This window comes from Xyrauchen texanus, chromosome 6 (genome assembly GCF_025860055.1).
Source record: "Xyrauchen texanus isolate HMW12.3.18 chromosome 6, RBS_HiC_50CHRs, whole genome shotgun sequence".
In the NCBI taxonomy this organism is placed as follows: domain Eukaryota; kingdom Metazoa; phylum Chordata; class Actinopteri; order Cypriniformes; family Catostomidae; genus Xyrauchen; species Xyrauchen texanus.
Genome location: NC_068281.1, coordinates 6474683 through 6490130, shown reverse-complemented (window position 1 = coordinate 6490130; position 15448 = coordinate 6474683). Strand labels below are relative to the sequence as shown.

At 39.8% G+C, this 15448-nt stretch overlaps 1 protein-coding gene across 6 annotated transcripts in view; it reads right to left on the bottom strand.

The window, feature by feature from the left end:
- The window catches only part of LOC127645036 (supervillin-like), a 65304-nt gene that overhangs the window by 21583 nt on the left and 28273 nt on the right, over positions 1-15448 (bottom strand). For all 6 annotated transcript variants that reach the window (XM_052128545.1, XM_052128546.1, XM_052128541.1 and 3 more), the window contains 10 exons: positions 12445-14577; positions 11573-11743; positions 11432-11469; positions 11261-11325; positions 11011-11147; positions 9645-9740; positions 7274-7535; positions 6901-6987; positions 3931-4564; positions 582-1161 (listed from right to left, as the gene is read on the bottom strand). In XM_052128545.1, coding sequence (XP_051984505.1) covers positions 582-1161; positions 3931-4564; positions 6901-6987; positions 7274-7535; positions 9645-9740; positions 11011-11147; positions 11261-11325; positions 11432-11469; positions 11573-11743; positions 12445-14577 — 4203 coding nt within the window. The remainder of the gene's footprint in view (positions 1-581; positions 1162-3930; positions 4565-6900; positions 6988-7273; positions 7536-9644; positions 9741-11010; positions 11148-11260; positions 11326-11431; positions 11470-11572; positions 11744-12444; positions 14578-15448) is intronic.

Sequence of the window (15448 nt, the reverse complement as noted above, 5' to 3'; positions counted from 1 at the left end):
CCAGTCACATGTAGCATTGATTTAGAAGTCTGCTCACAATCTATCACATTGCTGTTTCAGTGTGCTAACACAGCAACCTCCACCACCCCACCACCACCAGTTGAGTCTCATCCTGCAAGGGGGTAGGCTCCTCTCCCCTGCCTCCAATCTCCGGCAGGATATGACTGTTCCGAGTACAACTTCTTCAGACTGCCAGACAGGGCTTATGCCAAAGAGAGATATTACTTTTCTGTTTTATATTCATCAAATAAATATCATCTTAAAAATGGTCAGAGTCTTCCTGATAGAAATTATTTTTACTTCAGAAGCCTACTGTTGTTGTTCTGCTAATGGGGCTCTTATGCAAATATTTTTATTTCGCTTTTGATTGGCATTTATTGATAAGCTCAAATTACGTTTGGTTTCATAGTTTTATCCATACTCTAAAAGAGTTTAATGACAAATACTTTTATATTACTTTAAAATGACCACTTTCTATTGCATTGACTGTCTTCATTTTTTAATTCTACTATAAGTTGTATTAATATCTGTATGTCCATAGCTAAAGTACAAAAGACAAGATAAAAGCAGTAAGCACACACCTCTCTTTGATGGACATGGACGACATTGTCTCGGGGTCTTCGTGGTTATCTGGCTTTTGGTCTTTGGAGAGAACAGATCCAGACAGGCTGTATTTTCCCAAGATCTCCTCTTTGGTTTCGGGTGGTATGAAGCACTGAGGTTTTGGCTGGGTTTGAGGGGGTATCTTTGGTTGCGGGGGAATGCAAGCATGTGACTGAGGTGGAAGGAAGGACTGTGGTTTCGGCTGCGTTTGTGGAGGTACTCGGGGTTGTGCCTGCCGCTGGGGTTCAGTGTACACCTGAGCTGGAAGTGGAGGAGCCTGAGAGTCTATGTAGGGTTGAGGCTCCGATATGATGTGTGTTTGTTGTTTTTCCTGGGTCACTGGTTGTGTGGCCGGACTGTACGGTTGTGTCTGAGGTCGTGTGTGTGTTGTCGTGGAGGTCTGGTTGTAGATTTGATGGTGTTGTGTTGGTTTAGATTGAGGTGGTGGAGGTGTGTGTGACTGCGTTTGCTGGAGGTAAGGGAGTGTGTGTGAAGAACTTTGGGAGGACACCGCAGGAGTGATCACCGCCCTCGCGAGAACACTGGGATCAGGGACATCTGAGGAAACAAAATTTTTTTTTTTTTAAAAATCAGTCGCGCACACACACACACACACACACACACACACACACACACACACACACAGTGTGAATCTCACCTATCAAGAACATGTCCAGGTCGTATTTAGCCCCTAAAAGAAAATAAATTATATTGATGTGATAGTTAACCACTAAAAAATTATAAATTATTATCTTTTACTCAACCTTATGCAGTCTCAAACTAGTACGATTTTCTTTTGTTCTACTAAACACTTTTTCATCTTTTTGCTTTTCCATCATCGGGCCGAATGGTTCCGAGCATGGTATGGAACATTTACAGCAGCACTTCCTCTTGAACACTGTTAGGCACAGCACAATTCTAAAGCGTTCTCGAACCGGAATTATTGGCACCGTTAGCTAACCATACTCGACCTTGCTGGTGAAACGGCTTTAGTGGCAACTCACGACTGTCAATTTTCCAATGCCAAGGTAACTTAAAGCGCTTTCAACATCCTAAATTTGCTAATATTTGGGTGAAGTTAATAAAAAATAGTGCATGTTTAGTATATCTTCATGATTTTATGATGGTTTAACTAGAATTGTAGCCTACACTTATTTTTCTACACCCCTTTATCATCAGGGAAGTTAATTACTAGCTCATTAAAACTCATATACCATTTTATGTAATACTAATATAATATTTTATTAATAAACATCCTTTTTAGCTAGTTTGGGAACTTGTAGCTTTCTGTGTGTTCCTGTCTGGTGGCATACAGAAGCCTCTCGCCTTTATCTCTTTACTTTCCTTTTTGCAACATGGGCCGTGTCTTTCCTGTGTATTAGCAGAATAAAACCAGGGAAAAAAGCCGTCCTAAAAACTTGAACATGCAATCATGCTCCATAGTGCACTCGCACCAATGTTTACCGCTCATGCAGTCACCAACAGACAGATCGGTTATGTACATTCTCCTAATTTCACCGCACCACAGAGAAAAACTATATACCGTTACCACACCAACTGTCCCGGACCGGCATGGAATGAGTCAAGCGTGTTGAAGTGTAAACAAGCTTCTCATATAATTGCACTGAGGAAACAAGATTTATAGTCAATACGGACTTAAATTTTGGTGTTTCACTCACCCAAAGCAACTGTATTTCCAGCTTGAAAGTTTGAAGCTTGAACATTTTGGACCCCATTGAATTACATTGTATGGAAAAAAGTATCTTACATCCTTTAAAATATCTTAATTTGTATTCCGCAGAATAAAGAAAGTCATACGAGTTTGAGATGGCATGACTGTATGAAAATTATGAGGGAATTATAATTTTTTGGTGAACTATTCATTTACGAATAAGGAAAAAAATACTATTTTTTTGGACCATGAAAATGTTTTGCATTGTAACATTATTAAAACTCATTCTGTAATGTGAAACGGCAAATATTATAATTGTAGTATTTGTTGTACTGCCTTTGTTCTGTAAAAATGCTGTACCATCAACACCTTTATGCATTATATAAACATGATATTAAAAAGTAATGTATTGCAGTAGTGAAAGTGAATCAGAGAAAATAAAACTATGCACGCGTTACGGTACGCATTACAATTTGTGGGTAGTGTGTGTGTGTGTGGGGGGGGTGGGGTGCTTAGTCATATTAATGTCACAGTGGCAAAAATCATAACTGTCCTTAAAAGAAAAATGATTCAGTTGTTTTATAGGCGGGTTTTTGGTGTGCAAAATAAAAAAATAAAAAATGAAAATATTGGGTGAAATATTACCTGGGCATGTCTTGACAGTTTTCGTTCACCAGATTTAACCCATTATCAGCATTTATTAAATCAGATGCAATCAAATATATTATCAGCCAGTTATGTACAAATACTCACACAAACATCAGTTAATAATACAGCTTGAGTGTAGCCACAGCTATTCAATGTACCAGAAATGGCTAAAACGAAATGCATCGAAACCCAGAAATACATCAGCATACAGACATACACCATTGAAGCAGACACATTTATCAAAGGGTTCAATCAATACTTGAGACATTTCAAGACCCCAATCTAATAAACTATCCTTTCACAGAGATACCAGCCATGTGGAATGGATTAAAACATCCTTTATATCCTGAGAAAGCAATGTTGCATTCTGCTGTAATGGCTGTCCTTTAACATGTGGCAAATGTGTAAATTAACCATATAACATTTCCCCTATAGTGTCTTTCCTACAAAATGACATGTCTGAGTCAGTGAGAGTGTGTGTGTTGCATACGCCTCCAACTACCATGTCTCTTTTCATTCATTTCAGTCTTTACTACAAAATCATTACCGCAATTCCTCTGTCTTTCACTCATACACACGTCTCTCGTTTCCATAAGGATGTATCGTTACAGCTTTGGCGGTTACAAACAAAAGCCATGGAAAAGAGAGCCACTTCACTTTGCCTTCTGCGCGATTCATTTCGGCATCATTAGTTTTACACGGCTCAGACAAAGAGAGCTGCACGCCTGATGTATGATAAATTATGCTAATCACATTCGACCCGAGCAGCATGTAGGCTGCAACTCAATCTGACCCGGTTAACCCAATCAGAGGCCGGCGTACTGCAGCCAAGTGTAACATGGGGCGCAGTGCGAGTGTGTGTACGTGCCTGTGATTGTGTGTTATATAGCTGAGACAAATAGACACAGCTGAGAGATTTGCACCCTACAGCCCATTTTAACACTGTCCTGTGAGCTTCAAAAGGACTTTAGTTTTCTTTTTCTTAATAATCTTCATTTATCGCTTACCTGAGACGTTGGGTCTCGTATTGCTTCCTCTTGTTGTCTGATGTGCGTCTGGTGACAAACCTTGTGAGACGGGTGTACTTTCGTTTTCTTTCTCTCGTTGTCTCTCCCTCTCTAGTGGGCTACTTAGCTCTGCTTCTCCCCTGCCGTGAGGGGGTGTGTGTCTGAGCGCATGTGTGTGTTGTGGGGAGGTCGCATTAGGTGCCTGAGGGAGCTCTGTCTCTCTCTCCTCTCTCCCAATATAACCAAGTCTTCCCCTCCGCCCACACTCCTCTTGTTTCTGCCCACTGGCTGAAACCGGTGCAGCCCCACCCTTGCTGTAAGGTGATTGGCTGATCTGTTCTGTGGGGAGCGGGGATTGAATATTAGGGGTGGGGTTTTCCCCACTCTCTGTAAGACTGAAGTATCGAACCCCTCTCTCATAAGTGGGAATCTGAGCAATGCCCGTCTGATTGGGTAAGCTCTGAATGGATGGCGGAGTGTAAGAGGGTGCTGTGGACATCCCCATGCGAACATCTGCGGTCATTGATGGGGAAGCGCTGGTCGCCGTGGCAACAGAGGCCTGGGCAGTGACCACAGCAATGGAACGGACCAGTGATGCAGGGAGAGGCTCCAACTTGACCCTGCCATTCTGCAGCTGGAAAAAGGGAGAGAAATAAAGAAAGACCAATTATTATTTCTAGGTTTCTTTTTAGTCTGTGCTAACATTTACAGGCGCAAAAGAGGTCAAAGGTCATACAGTATAAAAGAACTAAGAATAGGGAATGAGCTTGCATAAATTGTATGTGCTTGGCATACTAAACAACCTCATCAGTACCCCCTCAGACACAGACATGCAACACCAGACGTTTTATATGATAGAATATATACATTTGCCATTCAGAAATGTAACAAGCGTAATTAAATGCATTTAAAAGGATTAGAGATTAAACAGATTTAAATAAACCAAGACATTAAAGGGGTCATATATTTTGACAACGTTATTTTTAAATGCTGGTTATAACCGGTTAATTTTGTTCTGCACATTTTTTAATGAAACAAATGGTTAAAGGGTTTGTCACCGTACATTTTTGGAACTACACTGCTTCATGTTGCCCGAAAAAATGAAACCTGCATTGATCCTGAAGGAAACTGCTGCATCACACATTTCTTTGCCTAATTGCCCATTGTGGATGTTGCATTCTCTAAATGAAGACCTTTTTGACGGCTATGTATAATTACTCCATATACGTGCACAGCTAATCCAGATACAAAGAAAACATTATTAGAGGTAAACTGAATTATTGTTAGATGTGACGCATTAATGCAGATTTGATGCTGGCGGGTTTTGACTGAGAAGCAGATCTGTAATTAAAATGATACTTTATTACTGTTTATTAACCGTGAGCTTCATAAGATTTCTATGCTGATAAATCCCCCAAACAGAAAAAATGTAGTTGGTGAGGTAAGTGGCTATTTTGGGCTAGTTTTTCCAGACCAGGAGGCTTTTTTCTCTTGCGAGATCTGGCAACACTACAATTGGCATTTCACCCACCCCTTAGCACACAGTACTAACATTTTAAAAATTATTTTATTAACCATTCTTTTATTTTGATCTAACCGGTTACCATTTGGAAAGGAGGCTGCGGAACTTCTGAACCGGAATGAAAAAACAGTTTTTGCTCAGAACGAACCAAAATGGGAAAAAAAATGTTTTTAGTCCCTGATTGATAGAGAAGTTTTATAGGTGCATTTTCTTTTCTCTAATCCTTAGAATTAAAGGGATAGTTCACCCAAAAATTTTAATTCTCTCATTTACTCATGCGATTCCAGATGTGAATGACTTTAATTCTTCAGAACACAAGCAACTATTTTTAAAAGAATATCTCAGTTCTGTAGGTCCATTCAAAGCAAGTGAACAGTGCCCAGAACTTCAAAGGTCCAAAAGAGCACATAAAGGCAGCATAAAATTGATCCATAAGACTCGAGGGGTTAAATCAATGTCTTCAGAAGCCATATGACAGGTGTGGGTGAGAAACAGATCAAGATTTATGTCCATTTTACTATAAATCTCCACTTTCACATTCTACATGCATATCACAACCTCCTGGGCAGGGAGACAAAATTTATAGTAAATAAAGGACTTAAATATTGATCTGTTTCTCACCCACATCTATCATATCACTTCTGAAGGCTTGTATTAAACCAATGGAGTTTTATGGATTAATTTTATGCTGCCTTTGTGCTTTTGGGAGCTTCTGGTCACCATTCACTTGCATTGTATGGACCTAAAGAGCAGAGATATTTTTCTAAAAGTCTTTGTTTGTGCTCTGCAGAAGAAAGAAAGTCATTCACATCTGGTATGGCATGAGTAAATGAGAGAATCTACATTTTTGGGTGAACTGTCCCTTTAAACAAGCAGAATGTGCTGCTGTACCTTTAAAGACATGGTTGCATTTGTTTTTGCATGGGCGAAAAAAATTGTTACATGACTTTTGCATGGGGTTTGGTTAACTTTCACACACAAATTTGCAGCTTTGACCAATAGGAAGTTCTTTGGTCCAGCAGTGACCTCTGTGCGGACGGTGCTTCGTACATACATTAGCAACACTGAATATTCACAATTGTAGAGGAAATGTAGCAGTAAGTGTCTTTATAATTTAACTAGAAGAATTTCGAGTTCTGAAACAGTATGTTTTCTAAACACAATGAACTCGTATTTTTTTTTTAAAATAATAATAAAAAAAAAAATAAATAAAAAAAAACACTCTTATATGACCCCTTTAATTAGTAAACACCAGCACAGTGAAACTAATTTAAAAGGACAAGAGATTAAACTGGCTAATCTCTTAAATTAGAAGCTACAAATATCAAGTATCAAATATCAAGGTATGCACTATAGCTGAAGCCTTTGCGATTAACTAATCAGTAGCTGTCACAAGGCAAGGCTCTTCCTAATAAGACAATCCAAAGCCTCATTCCACAGTGTCTTACTTGATCATTCTGAGAGGGACCAACAGAATCATTAGTCACAAGGGGCTGATCTGTGTGACTGGACGCATCTACATCTTTTGTAAGCTCCTGTGAATAGCACAATGTCTCTTCACTTTCAAAAGAGAACTGGGATATGTGGATCACTTCAACTGAATGATTCAGAATCCAAGACCAATCCAAATAATCTGCCAGACATTTATTTTCTTCTTAATTTGATCTTTCAGCCAAGTGCGTATCTTTAGCGTCACCAAACGGAAATGATAAAAATCCTGTTGTGCGTTCATTACATTTGGAATTCTGTTTGGTGCAGCTAATGGCTGAGAAATGACACTCTTTTTAACCTTTAAATTGTACAAAATAAGGGTTACCTCACCTGCTCAACCTCGCCCTGGGTGATAGGTTGGGTTTGAAAACGAGCGTTGGCCCTACGTTGGCGAGTGTCAGAACGTGGTCCGTTTGCTGATTGGCCAGTGGGCTGTGACAAGCAATTAAACAGTGACAACTTCTCAGCCAGGCTTAGCGTTGATAGGTCAGGTTGCTCAGATCCCGTCCCTTCTCCTGGAACCACCTCCTTTGGAGAAGCCTCTTTCTCCTGCTCATGGTGGGCTGAGTCATGTATTGAGGATGCCTGCAGACTGGGAGGAGAATTAGAGGATGTTTATTGCCCCCAAAAAATGTTACACAGCGTTTTGAAGACCAGTCTGGAATCAGTCTCACCCTTGGATGGCACGTCCTTAAACCATTCAAAGGCTGATGCCTATTGCATAAAAATGGTAAGTGCTTTCCAAAATACGGCAGCACCAATCTAATTGGCTGGTTTTACACAATTTCAGGGAGTCAGGGCGCACACGGTTTTATCAGAATATTGGAAAACAAAGTCATGTTTACAAGGTTGACAAGATATCAGGCTATGATGAGCACTTCCAAGAAAGAACTAGTCGCTGAAGGTGGCAAAGTTTGTGAGGTTCATTGCAACAAATCATTGATATTTAAAGGATTTGAGGCAGTTAGTCTCATGTAAAAAGGTGACAAATAATCTGTACTTTTTACTTTTGGACGGACTAAAATTCTGACCACAAAGTCTACGCAAATTTTACAATAATTAATGTGGCGCTGTCTTCATTCCCAAAGACTGTTCCATCACTACTCCCTTGCTTCATGCTGGTCTACTATTGTGGTCTCAGGTTTACCTGAGTGGTTGGTCATTTTAAATGTCAGTCAGACGAGCGCTTCCTGTCTAAGTGGGCAGTTCTTGGCCAAAATAAGCTACAATGTGGACTAGACTTCAAAGGAGAAGTTCACCCAAAAATTATAATCCTATCATCATTCACTCACCCTTATGCCATCTCAAACTCCTATGACAGAAGGGCCCAAAATGATTTTGGGTGAGAAGACCAAAATAAAACTCCTTTTTCTTATTAATCTTGACATCAGCAGTCTCCTAGGCGATCATGATTTCAAGCTCGATTACACTTCCTTGCACCATTTACTCTGCACACGCATCAAGCGCCAATAAGTGTAATCGAGCTTGAAATATTGATCCTGCCTAGAGACTGCAATGGCAAGACCTGCAGTGAAAACTGAACAATGTTGTGGTCCGTTCTCACTCAAAACCAATTGATTTGCTTCAGAAGACATGGATTAAACCACTAGAGTTGTATGGGTTGATTTATGCTGCCTTTGTGTCTTTTTGGAGCTTAAAAATTTAGTGTTGATTAATTTGTATTGTGGACAAACAGACATCATATCGTCATTAAAATACCTTAGTTTGCATTGCACTGAAGTTGTATGAATTTGAGACAACATATGGGTGAGTAAATGATGAAAGAACTATAATTTTTGGGTTAACATTTCCTTTTAGCTGAGACAAAGTCTGACTGCAAACATAACTTACTGTATATTATACCATGTAAGGAAAAGCACTGGGCATTTTCACCCATGAGATGGATGAACATAACTTTGTTATGAGTAGATGGTACATGTTTTAATCAGATCATGCAAGTTTCACCCTAGTTAAGTCTACATTCTCTCAGTTTAAAAGAAAAGACAAATAAAATAGTGTATCATTTAAGCCACTTTGAAAACCTTGCTCATGTGTGTATTCCTCCATTATTCATGCACTCTTTGATTTATATTCTCTCTTTGACTTTTTAGCTTCAGTACAGGTTATTCTTACACCCTCTCTGTCGGTCTCGTAAAATTGTTGCCCGTTTGACATTTGCATGTTCAAGTAGAATGGAGAATGTGTTTTGCTGCTCAGCATGTGACTATTTACAGCTAGTCTGGGGTCACGCGCTGATGTAGACAACCAAAACATTTGCACATGCACACACACACACACACACACACACACACATTAATATAGTCTTATTTCCACACACTTCACATTTCAAAATAACAGAAACATATAACCCCCACATATCCATAAAATCATACACCTGATACCAGCTAGTTGTTGCATATTGCATGTTCTGTTTTCAAACTCCAGCTACAATTTACAACAAGGTGTAACCTGACTGTCCACCAGCAGAGGGCACAGGGAATCATTCCCAAAAAGACTTGCAACCACCAGAGCTGGTTAATCCAATGGGCTTTCTTCCATTTATGGTCTAAATTCTCTATTAGTATATTGAATTAAATCATGCTTTCAATGAAGCAAAAAAAATAAAAAATAAAAATCTAAATGGGACAACAAGCCATAAATGACCACACATGCAAAATAAAATGAGGCATTCACATGATACCTGAAACTAGTCATGGAATTGCTGACCATGGCAGGGCTGGGAATTCTGGGGGTAGTCCTTTTAACATTGATGATTTGGGAAGGGGGAGCAGGGGAACTTATAAGGAGAAAACAGTGAAAGGAGGCGTGAACAGAAATCACTTAAACAGTGGATTTAAAGTGAAAATGTTTCAGAGTATTAACATAGGAGCAGGTCAGAAATGAACCAGGGCTTGGGGGAAAATGTGACAGTTCCAAAATGTTCTAGATATTTACAATGCGAGGGAATTTTTTTTTAATGACATTTAATTTATTTAATATTACTTTATTCTAGGCCTATACAGTTATTAGTTTAGCGCCTCTTCAGACACAATATTCTTTATTTTTTTTTACACTTGGTCACTTCATGCGTATCTGATTCGCGTGCAATTCCCTCCAAGGCGGATTCGAGAAAAGTATAAATGCAATCACTCAAACCACCTCTGGAGGTGCAAAAATGGGACACACAACAGCTGCAACAGAGTATTTGCATAGGCTAGCATCATGCAATAAATAATACCAAATTAACAGATGCACATTGTAGGAAAGACAGGACATTTTTCTTCATTTATCTGATGTCGATCACTAAAGAAACAAACTAAAAACTGACAATGATTGCAGCTTGGATATATCTTACCTACAACAAGCCCCAAATGGAAAAATACACAGCACGCACACACAAGAACCAAATAATAAATCACATCTTTCAAATTTGCTGCCCGGTATTAGCATAATCATGGAAGTTAACTCTGTTTATTGCAATCAGCGTGGGAATTGAAGATCGGATTTATATCCGTTTGGAGTGAAGTGCACATGGAATGTGATTATTTAATCCATTAGCAATCCAATTAGTAAAAATACATGAAGTGAACAAGTGTAAATACCACCAATAATGACCTGTAGCAGTCAGATCTGCATTCGCCATCTCAGAGGCGATTGTTTTTGAATATGCACCCAAGGAGTTTTCAGATGAAAACACAACATAAAGAAACACAGCAATTCCAAAACTTGAAACTGCAATTACGTCAAAATCTACTGTGAATGTTGAACATAGGGAACTCTATAATATAACATAGGAGCCAGCATAAATGTCAAATGTATTCTAGCATAAATGTCAAATGTATTCTAGCAGAGTAATTATAGTTTTATGTATTTTAGTCACATTTCTGACACTGCCGAGGAGTATTGCAGCAAAAAAAGGGATAAATGTCAATCTGTTTGGTCAATGACAGATATAACTATGAAAAAGTAGGGAAGACATTAAAAAGCCTTATCAGGAGTGTTCACATCACTTAATCAGTGATTTTAATGATATAAACCCTAAATTATTCAAGAAGGATGTGACATACGTAGTAGCAATAACCACTTCCTCTGGTGTGACTGGCTGTGTTCGGGATCGATCTTGTGCTCGTCTAAGTCTTCGCTCAACTGCAGCATTACGTGACCGAGGTTTTGGTACACCTCCATCCGAAGTCCTTTCCATCTCCTACAAGACGAGATCAAATGAGACCAAAGCAGATCATCACAAAAAATATTGGCTATGCATACAAAGGCATTGTTACTTAGACAATGCCTAGAGATGTGAAAAGCCTTTGATACCCTGAAGAGAGACCTCTTGGCTGCCACGCTTAACTTAGCTCGTTCATCCATTTTTTCTTCATCCACTACAGAAAGAAAAAGCGGTAAAACGATTTTTGTTGTTCTGTTGTAAAGTATTGGAGCAAGAGTGCTATAATTAGTTATGTCAACTGTATATTAATTCAGACTCACATTCAACATGTTCTGCAAGCTCTGGACTACGGTGGGATCTTAAGTAAAAAAAAAAAAAAAATCAAGTTTAATTAAATATTACATTTACTAAGGTAAAAAATAGGATCTTTAAGTGAAACAGAGCTTCCTGTTACTCTATACCTATCAGACTCCAGTCTTTCAGCAGATGTGATCGGCTGGGTTCTAAACCTCTCGGAGGACTTCCTGTCATCACCAGGGGAAATGTAACGCCTGTGTCGACGTGTCCCTCTTTCACAGTCACTGCTTCCCACTGGATCAATCTCAATGGTATCCAGGTCTTCTTTAGACTCCCTTTGTTAGTCAGAAAAATAATAATTGACTTGTTTTAGCAAACTTGTTTTAAGTTTAGACTACTCCATTCTAAATAAAATCTGCCGAAACATTAGTCTAGATATGTCACTAGGTTCCTCAAACTTCCCATTGTGTTGTGGAACACAAGGGAATTAATGTAACATCACATTTCAGAGTACTCTATGATGCACAAGTCAACATTCACACAACCATTTTATGATTTTATTTTGCAATTATAATCATGCATTTGGTGAAGACAGAATCAAATTAATTCACAACAGACCATAAAGGCAAGATTAAGATCAAACAATTTGTCACCCAAACATCTAGTCGTGCATAGTTAGTTACATTAGAGTTATCAAAATATTATCTGTCCTTTTCTCTACCTTAGACATTAATTCAACTAAAATCTCACCCTTATGCCCATGTGGTTAGAGGACAAGCCAACAAAGACTTTGGATCAAGTGTTCTAAGTCAAAAGCAATTAGTGGATTAACTACAATTTTCCTCCACTTAGACTCAGCTGCTTGGATGCTGAGCGTCAAAGTTTCAGAAATGATTGATTTCACCTCAAGTTTACAGCAGCATACATTAAATTAATTGCATTTGATTAAAATGTAAATGATTGTTGCTTTAAAGTTAGTGGCTTTAATCAACATCTGAAACAAAAAGCTTGCGTAATGACATGCCAGTCCACGTACAGCTCTGGCTTGTGTCCTGAAGCATTCTCCAGGTAGGAATGTCTCAGCTTTGCCACAGAAACTCTTGTGTCCAAGGTGCCCATTTCACCATTGGCTACACCAACTGCATCCTTGCTATGAAGCCCCACCCCCATCACCATGGCAGCCTCTCGACTGGCAGCAAACTCCAGACTTCGCAATGCAGCAGAACGCCGATTCACTCCAATATCTGACATTGAGCGAATCCGAACCTTTGGTTTAAGATCACCTGCATCCTGACTCAATCTATGTTGAGCTTGTGGGAGGGAGGAGCCTCTCTGCAAATACCCTCCTACTTCACCAATCCTATGGTGTGAAGAATGCTGCTCATTTGTTAGTTCCACCTTTGGGGGAATGGTGTCCATTTCTTCAGGTAGTTTTGGATTCAATTGGTGGTGTCCCCTCTCACATCCCTCAAACTGATCAGCTGACTGGCCAAGTCGATGCACTCCTTGCACTTCCCATTCCTCACACTGGACAATTTTAGGTACCCTACGTCCCTCCAAATCATCTTCTGACTGGCTTATCCTTCTTGGTCTGACATGCTTTTCTCCATCCTCTGACGGATTTATCTGACGTCGTCTTCCACGTCCTTCTACCACTTCTCTTTGCAGAAATCTTTGGTCATCTTGCTCCCCTACCTCCTGACTGATTTTATCACCTTGCACTTGAGGTTTAACTGACTGTGCAGTTCTTCTATCAACTTGCCGTTCTCCTTTGAATTCCTCAATCATCCTGTCACCCTCTAACTGGTTAGTGCTCAAATTACCTTGCCATTCCTCATTTTTAATACCACCTATCCGTTTTTTTTCTTCTGTTTGACCAATCTTTCTTACACCACGTCCTACATCTTCACTTGTCCAAATGCTTTTTGTGAGGTCTTCTGCCTCCCTTTCCTCAGATTGACTGGTTCTCCAATCATCATGCCCATGTCTTTCTTTTCGTAGACCAACCTTTTCACTTGCCTTTGTTCCCTCCATTTGAGTGGGTCCTCTTCCATCATTAACATGTCTTTCTTCCATCTGGAACAACTTGTGTCTACCCCTCCCCTCCACCTCATCTAACTGGCGAATCCTTCCAATTCCCTGACTTTCCAAACCTTCAATAGTGCGTCCACGCATAGGATCATCCAAACTCTTCTCCCTACGGCGGATTTCTGAGGGTAGAACGGCCTTTCTGCTTCTAAGTAACCCTTCTGATGCAGGATCTGCCGTAGATACAGATTGACCCTCTCTCTGAATGGGCTGAATGTGATCAGAGCTTTCTCTCCATCTATTCTCTACACCTTCTCTGGCAACACATGTTGATCCCAAGTTTCCTTTGGGATCCAGCATCTCAGGCATGCCAACCTGAGGTTCAGGAGGAGGTAGATAACTAGACCTGTGAGAAAGACCCGAGTGGGCGATATGTCTATGGGCTGGAAGTTTTTGGACTGGACCAATTTCCAAAGGCTCGCTCTGACCACACACTGGACCATAATGTTGTGTTTGCACATGCGATGGACGTGCATGCAAAGTGCGCTCATGTAGAGGCTTCTGAGAATATGTGTGCACGTGAGCTGATTGGCGAGTGTCTCTTTCCAAGGGCATTGGTTGAAGGATGGCATGATATTTTTGCCCAGGTGGTGGGGCATCTCTATGACCAGGTAGTGGCCACTGGAGGTCTTTGTATGTTTGAGAAGGTCTGGGTGTTTGAGCATCTTGATTACATCGCCTTGGTGAGGATTGCTGGATTCGCCCAAATCTTGGCTGATGACCCATGGTGCTAGGGTGTACACCAGGGCTATGTTCGAAGCATGGGGGCTCTGCACTTTGGGCACGTTGATGGATTGCCGATTCACTTTGGAGTACATACTGGTAAGCAGGCAAATCTATACTGTGAGTGCGCTGGAATAGTGGGCGTTCCACACGGTGCGCTCTTTGATGACGGGTTTCTGCACATTGGCTCTGTTGTGTCAGGGGTTCTGTGCTCAGTGTTTGAGGCTGGTTTGCAGATTGAGGTCGTGGAGCCAAATATGGTGGTGTTTGGTGCCTTCTGACTAAGGGTGTATCTGACCCAGTGTCTGAACCCCTTCCCGAGCTGTCCTCTCTTGCCTGTCTTTCCCTTACTCGTATTCTTCATGAAGGGAGGAAAGAGAAGAATTAACATTCATCCAGTTCAAAATTACCTACATTAATTCTGAAAGAAATCAATTGTAATCAAAATTCTCACGAACTCTATAGATCAATAATTTTGCTTCACTGTACCACACAGTTCAAGGATATGTTCCACCTCTTCATCTTACAATAGTAAAAGGTAGAATGTCCCCAAAAGTAACTCAAATTTATTTTCATTCATTGAAGACGTTTGGCCATTCATTGGAAGACTGATAAAGCCACTTGGATAAGTGCATCACATTGATGAAGCCACATAATTGAATGGCAAAACTTTAACAATTGTAATGCAAGATCCAGTTAGTGTCAAAACAAATCCAATTACTGTCCACCATTTAACAGGGTTCACACACCTTTATTCCCAAACAATTTAATGAATTTTACAGTCAGTTGTGATTTCTAAATATCATTTTAAATATCATTTTTTAGAAATAACAAAAGGATCAATATAAATTGATATATATTACCATTCTCTGGTAAGTTTTCAACAAACAATGACACAGAAATGAGGTCCACCTATTTTATGAAGGAACTTTTAGGAAGGAATAAAACTTAAGATGACTACAAAACAAGGTCTATTGTTAGGAGCTGGTCATATGTTTGGTAGAGGCACAAGTCAATAGTTACCAAACTACAGTGGATGGAGGATTAAGGAGGGAACTCTTTACCATCATGTATAGTGATCGAAAACATAAAAAGGTTAAAAACGAATGATGTAAAATGAAATAATGTTCTACATTTGTGAGTATGAATGTTGGAAAATGGAGTTAGCTGTTCTACAGAAGGAATTTAAAGGGTTACAATCCCACTCTGATACCTGGATGGCCAGTTGA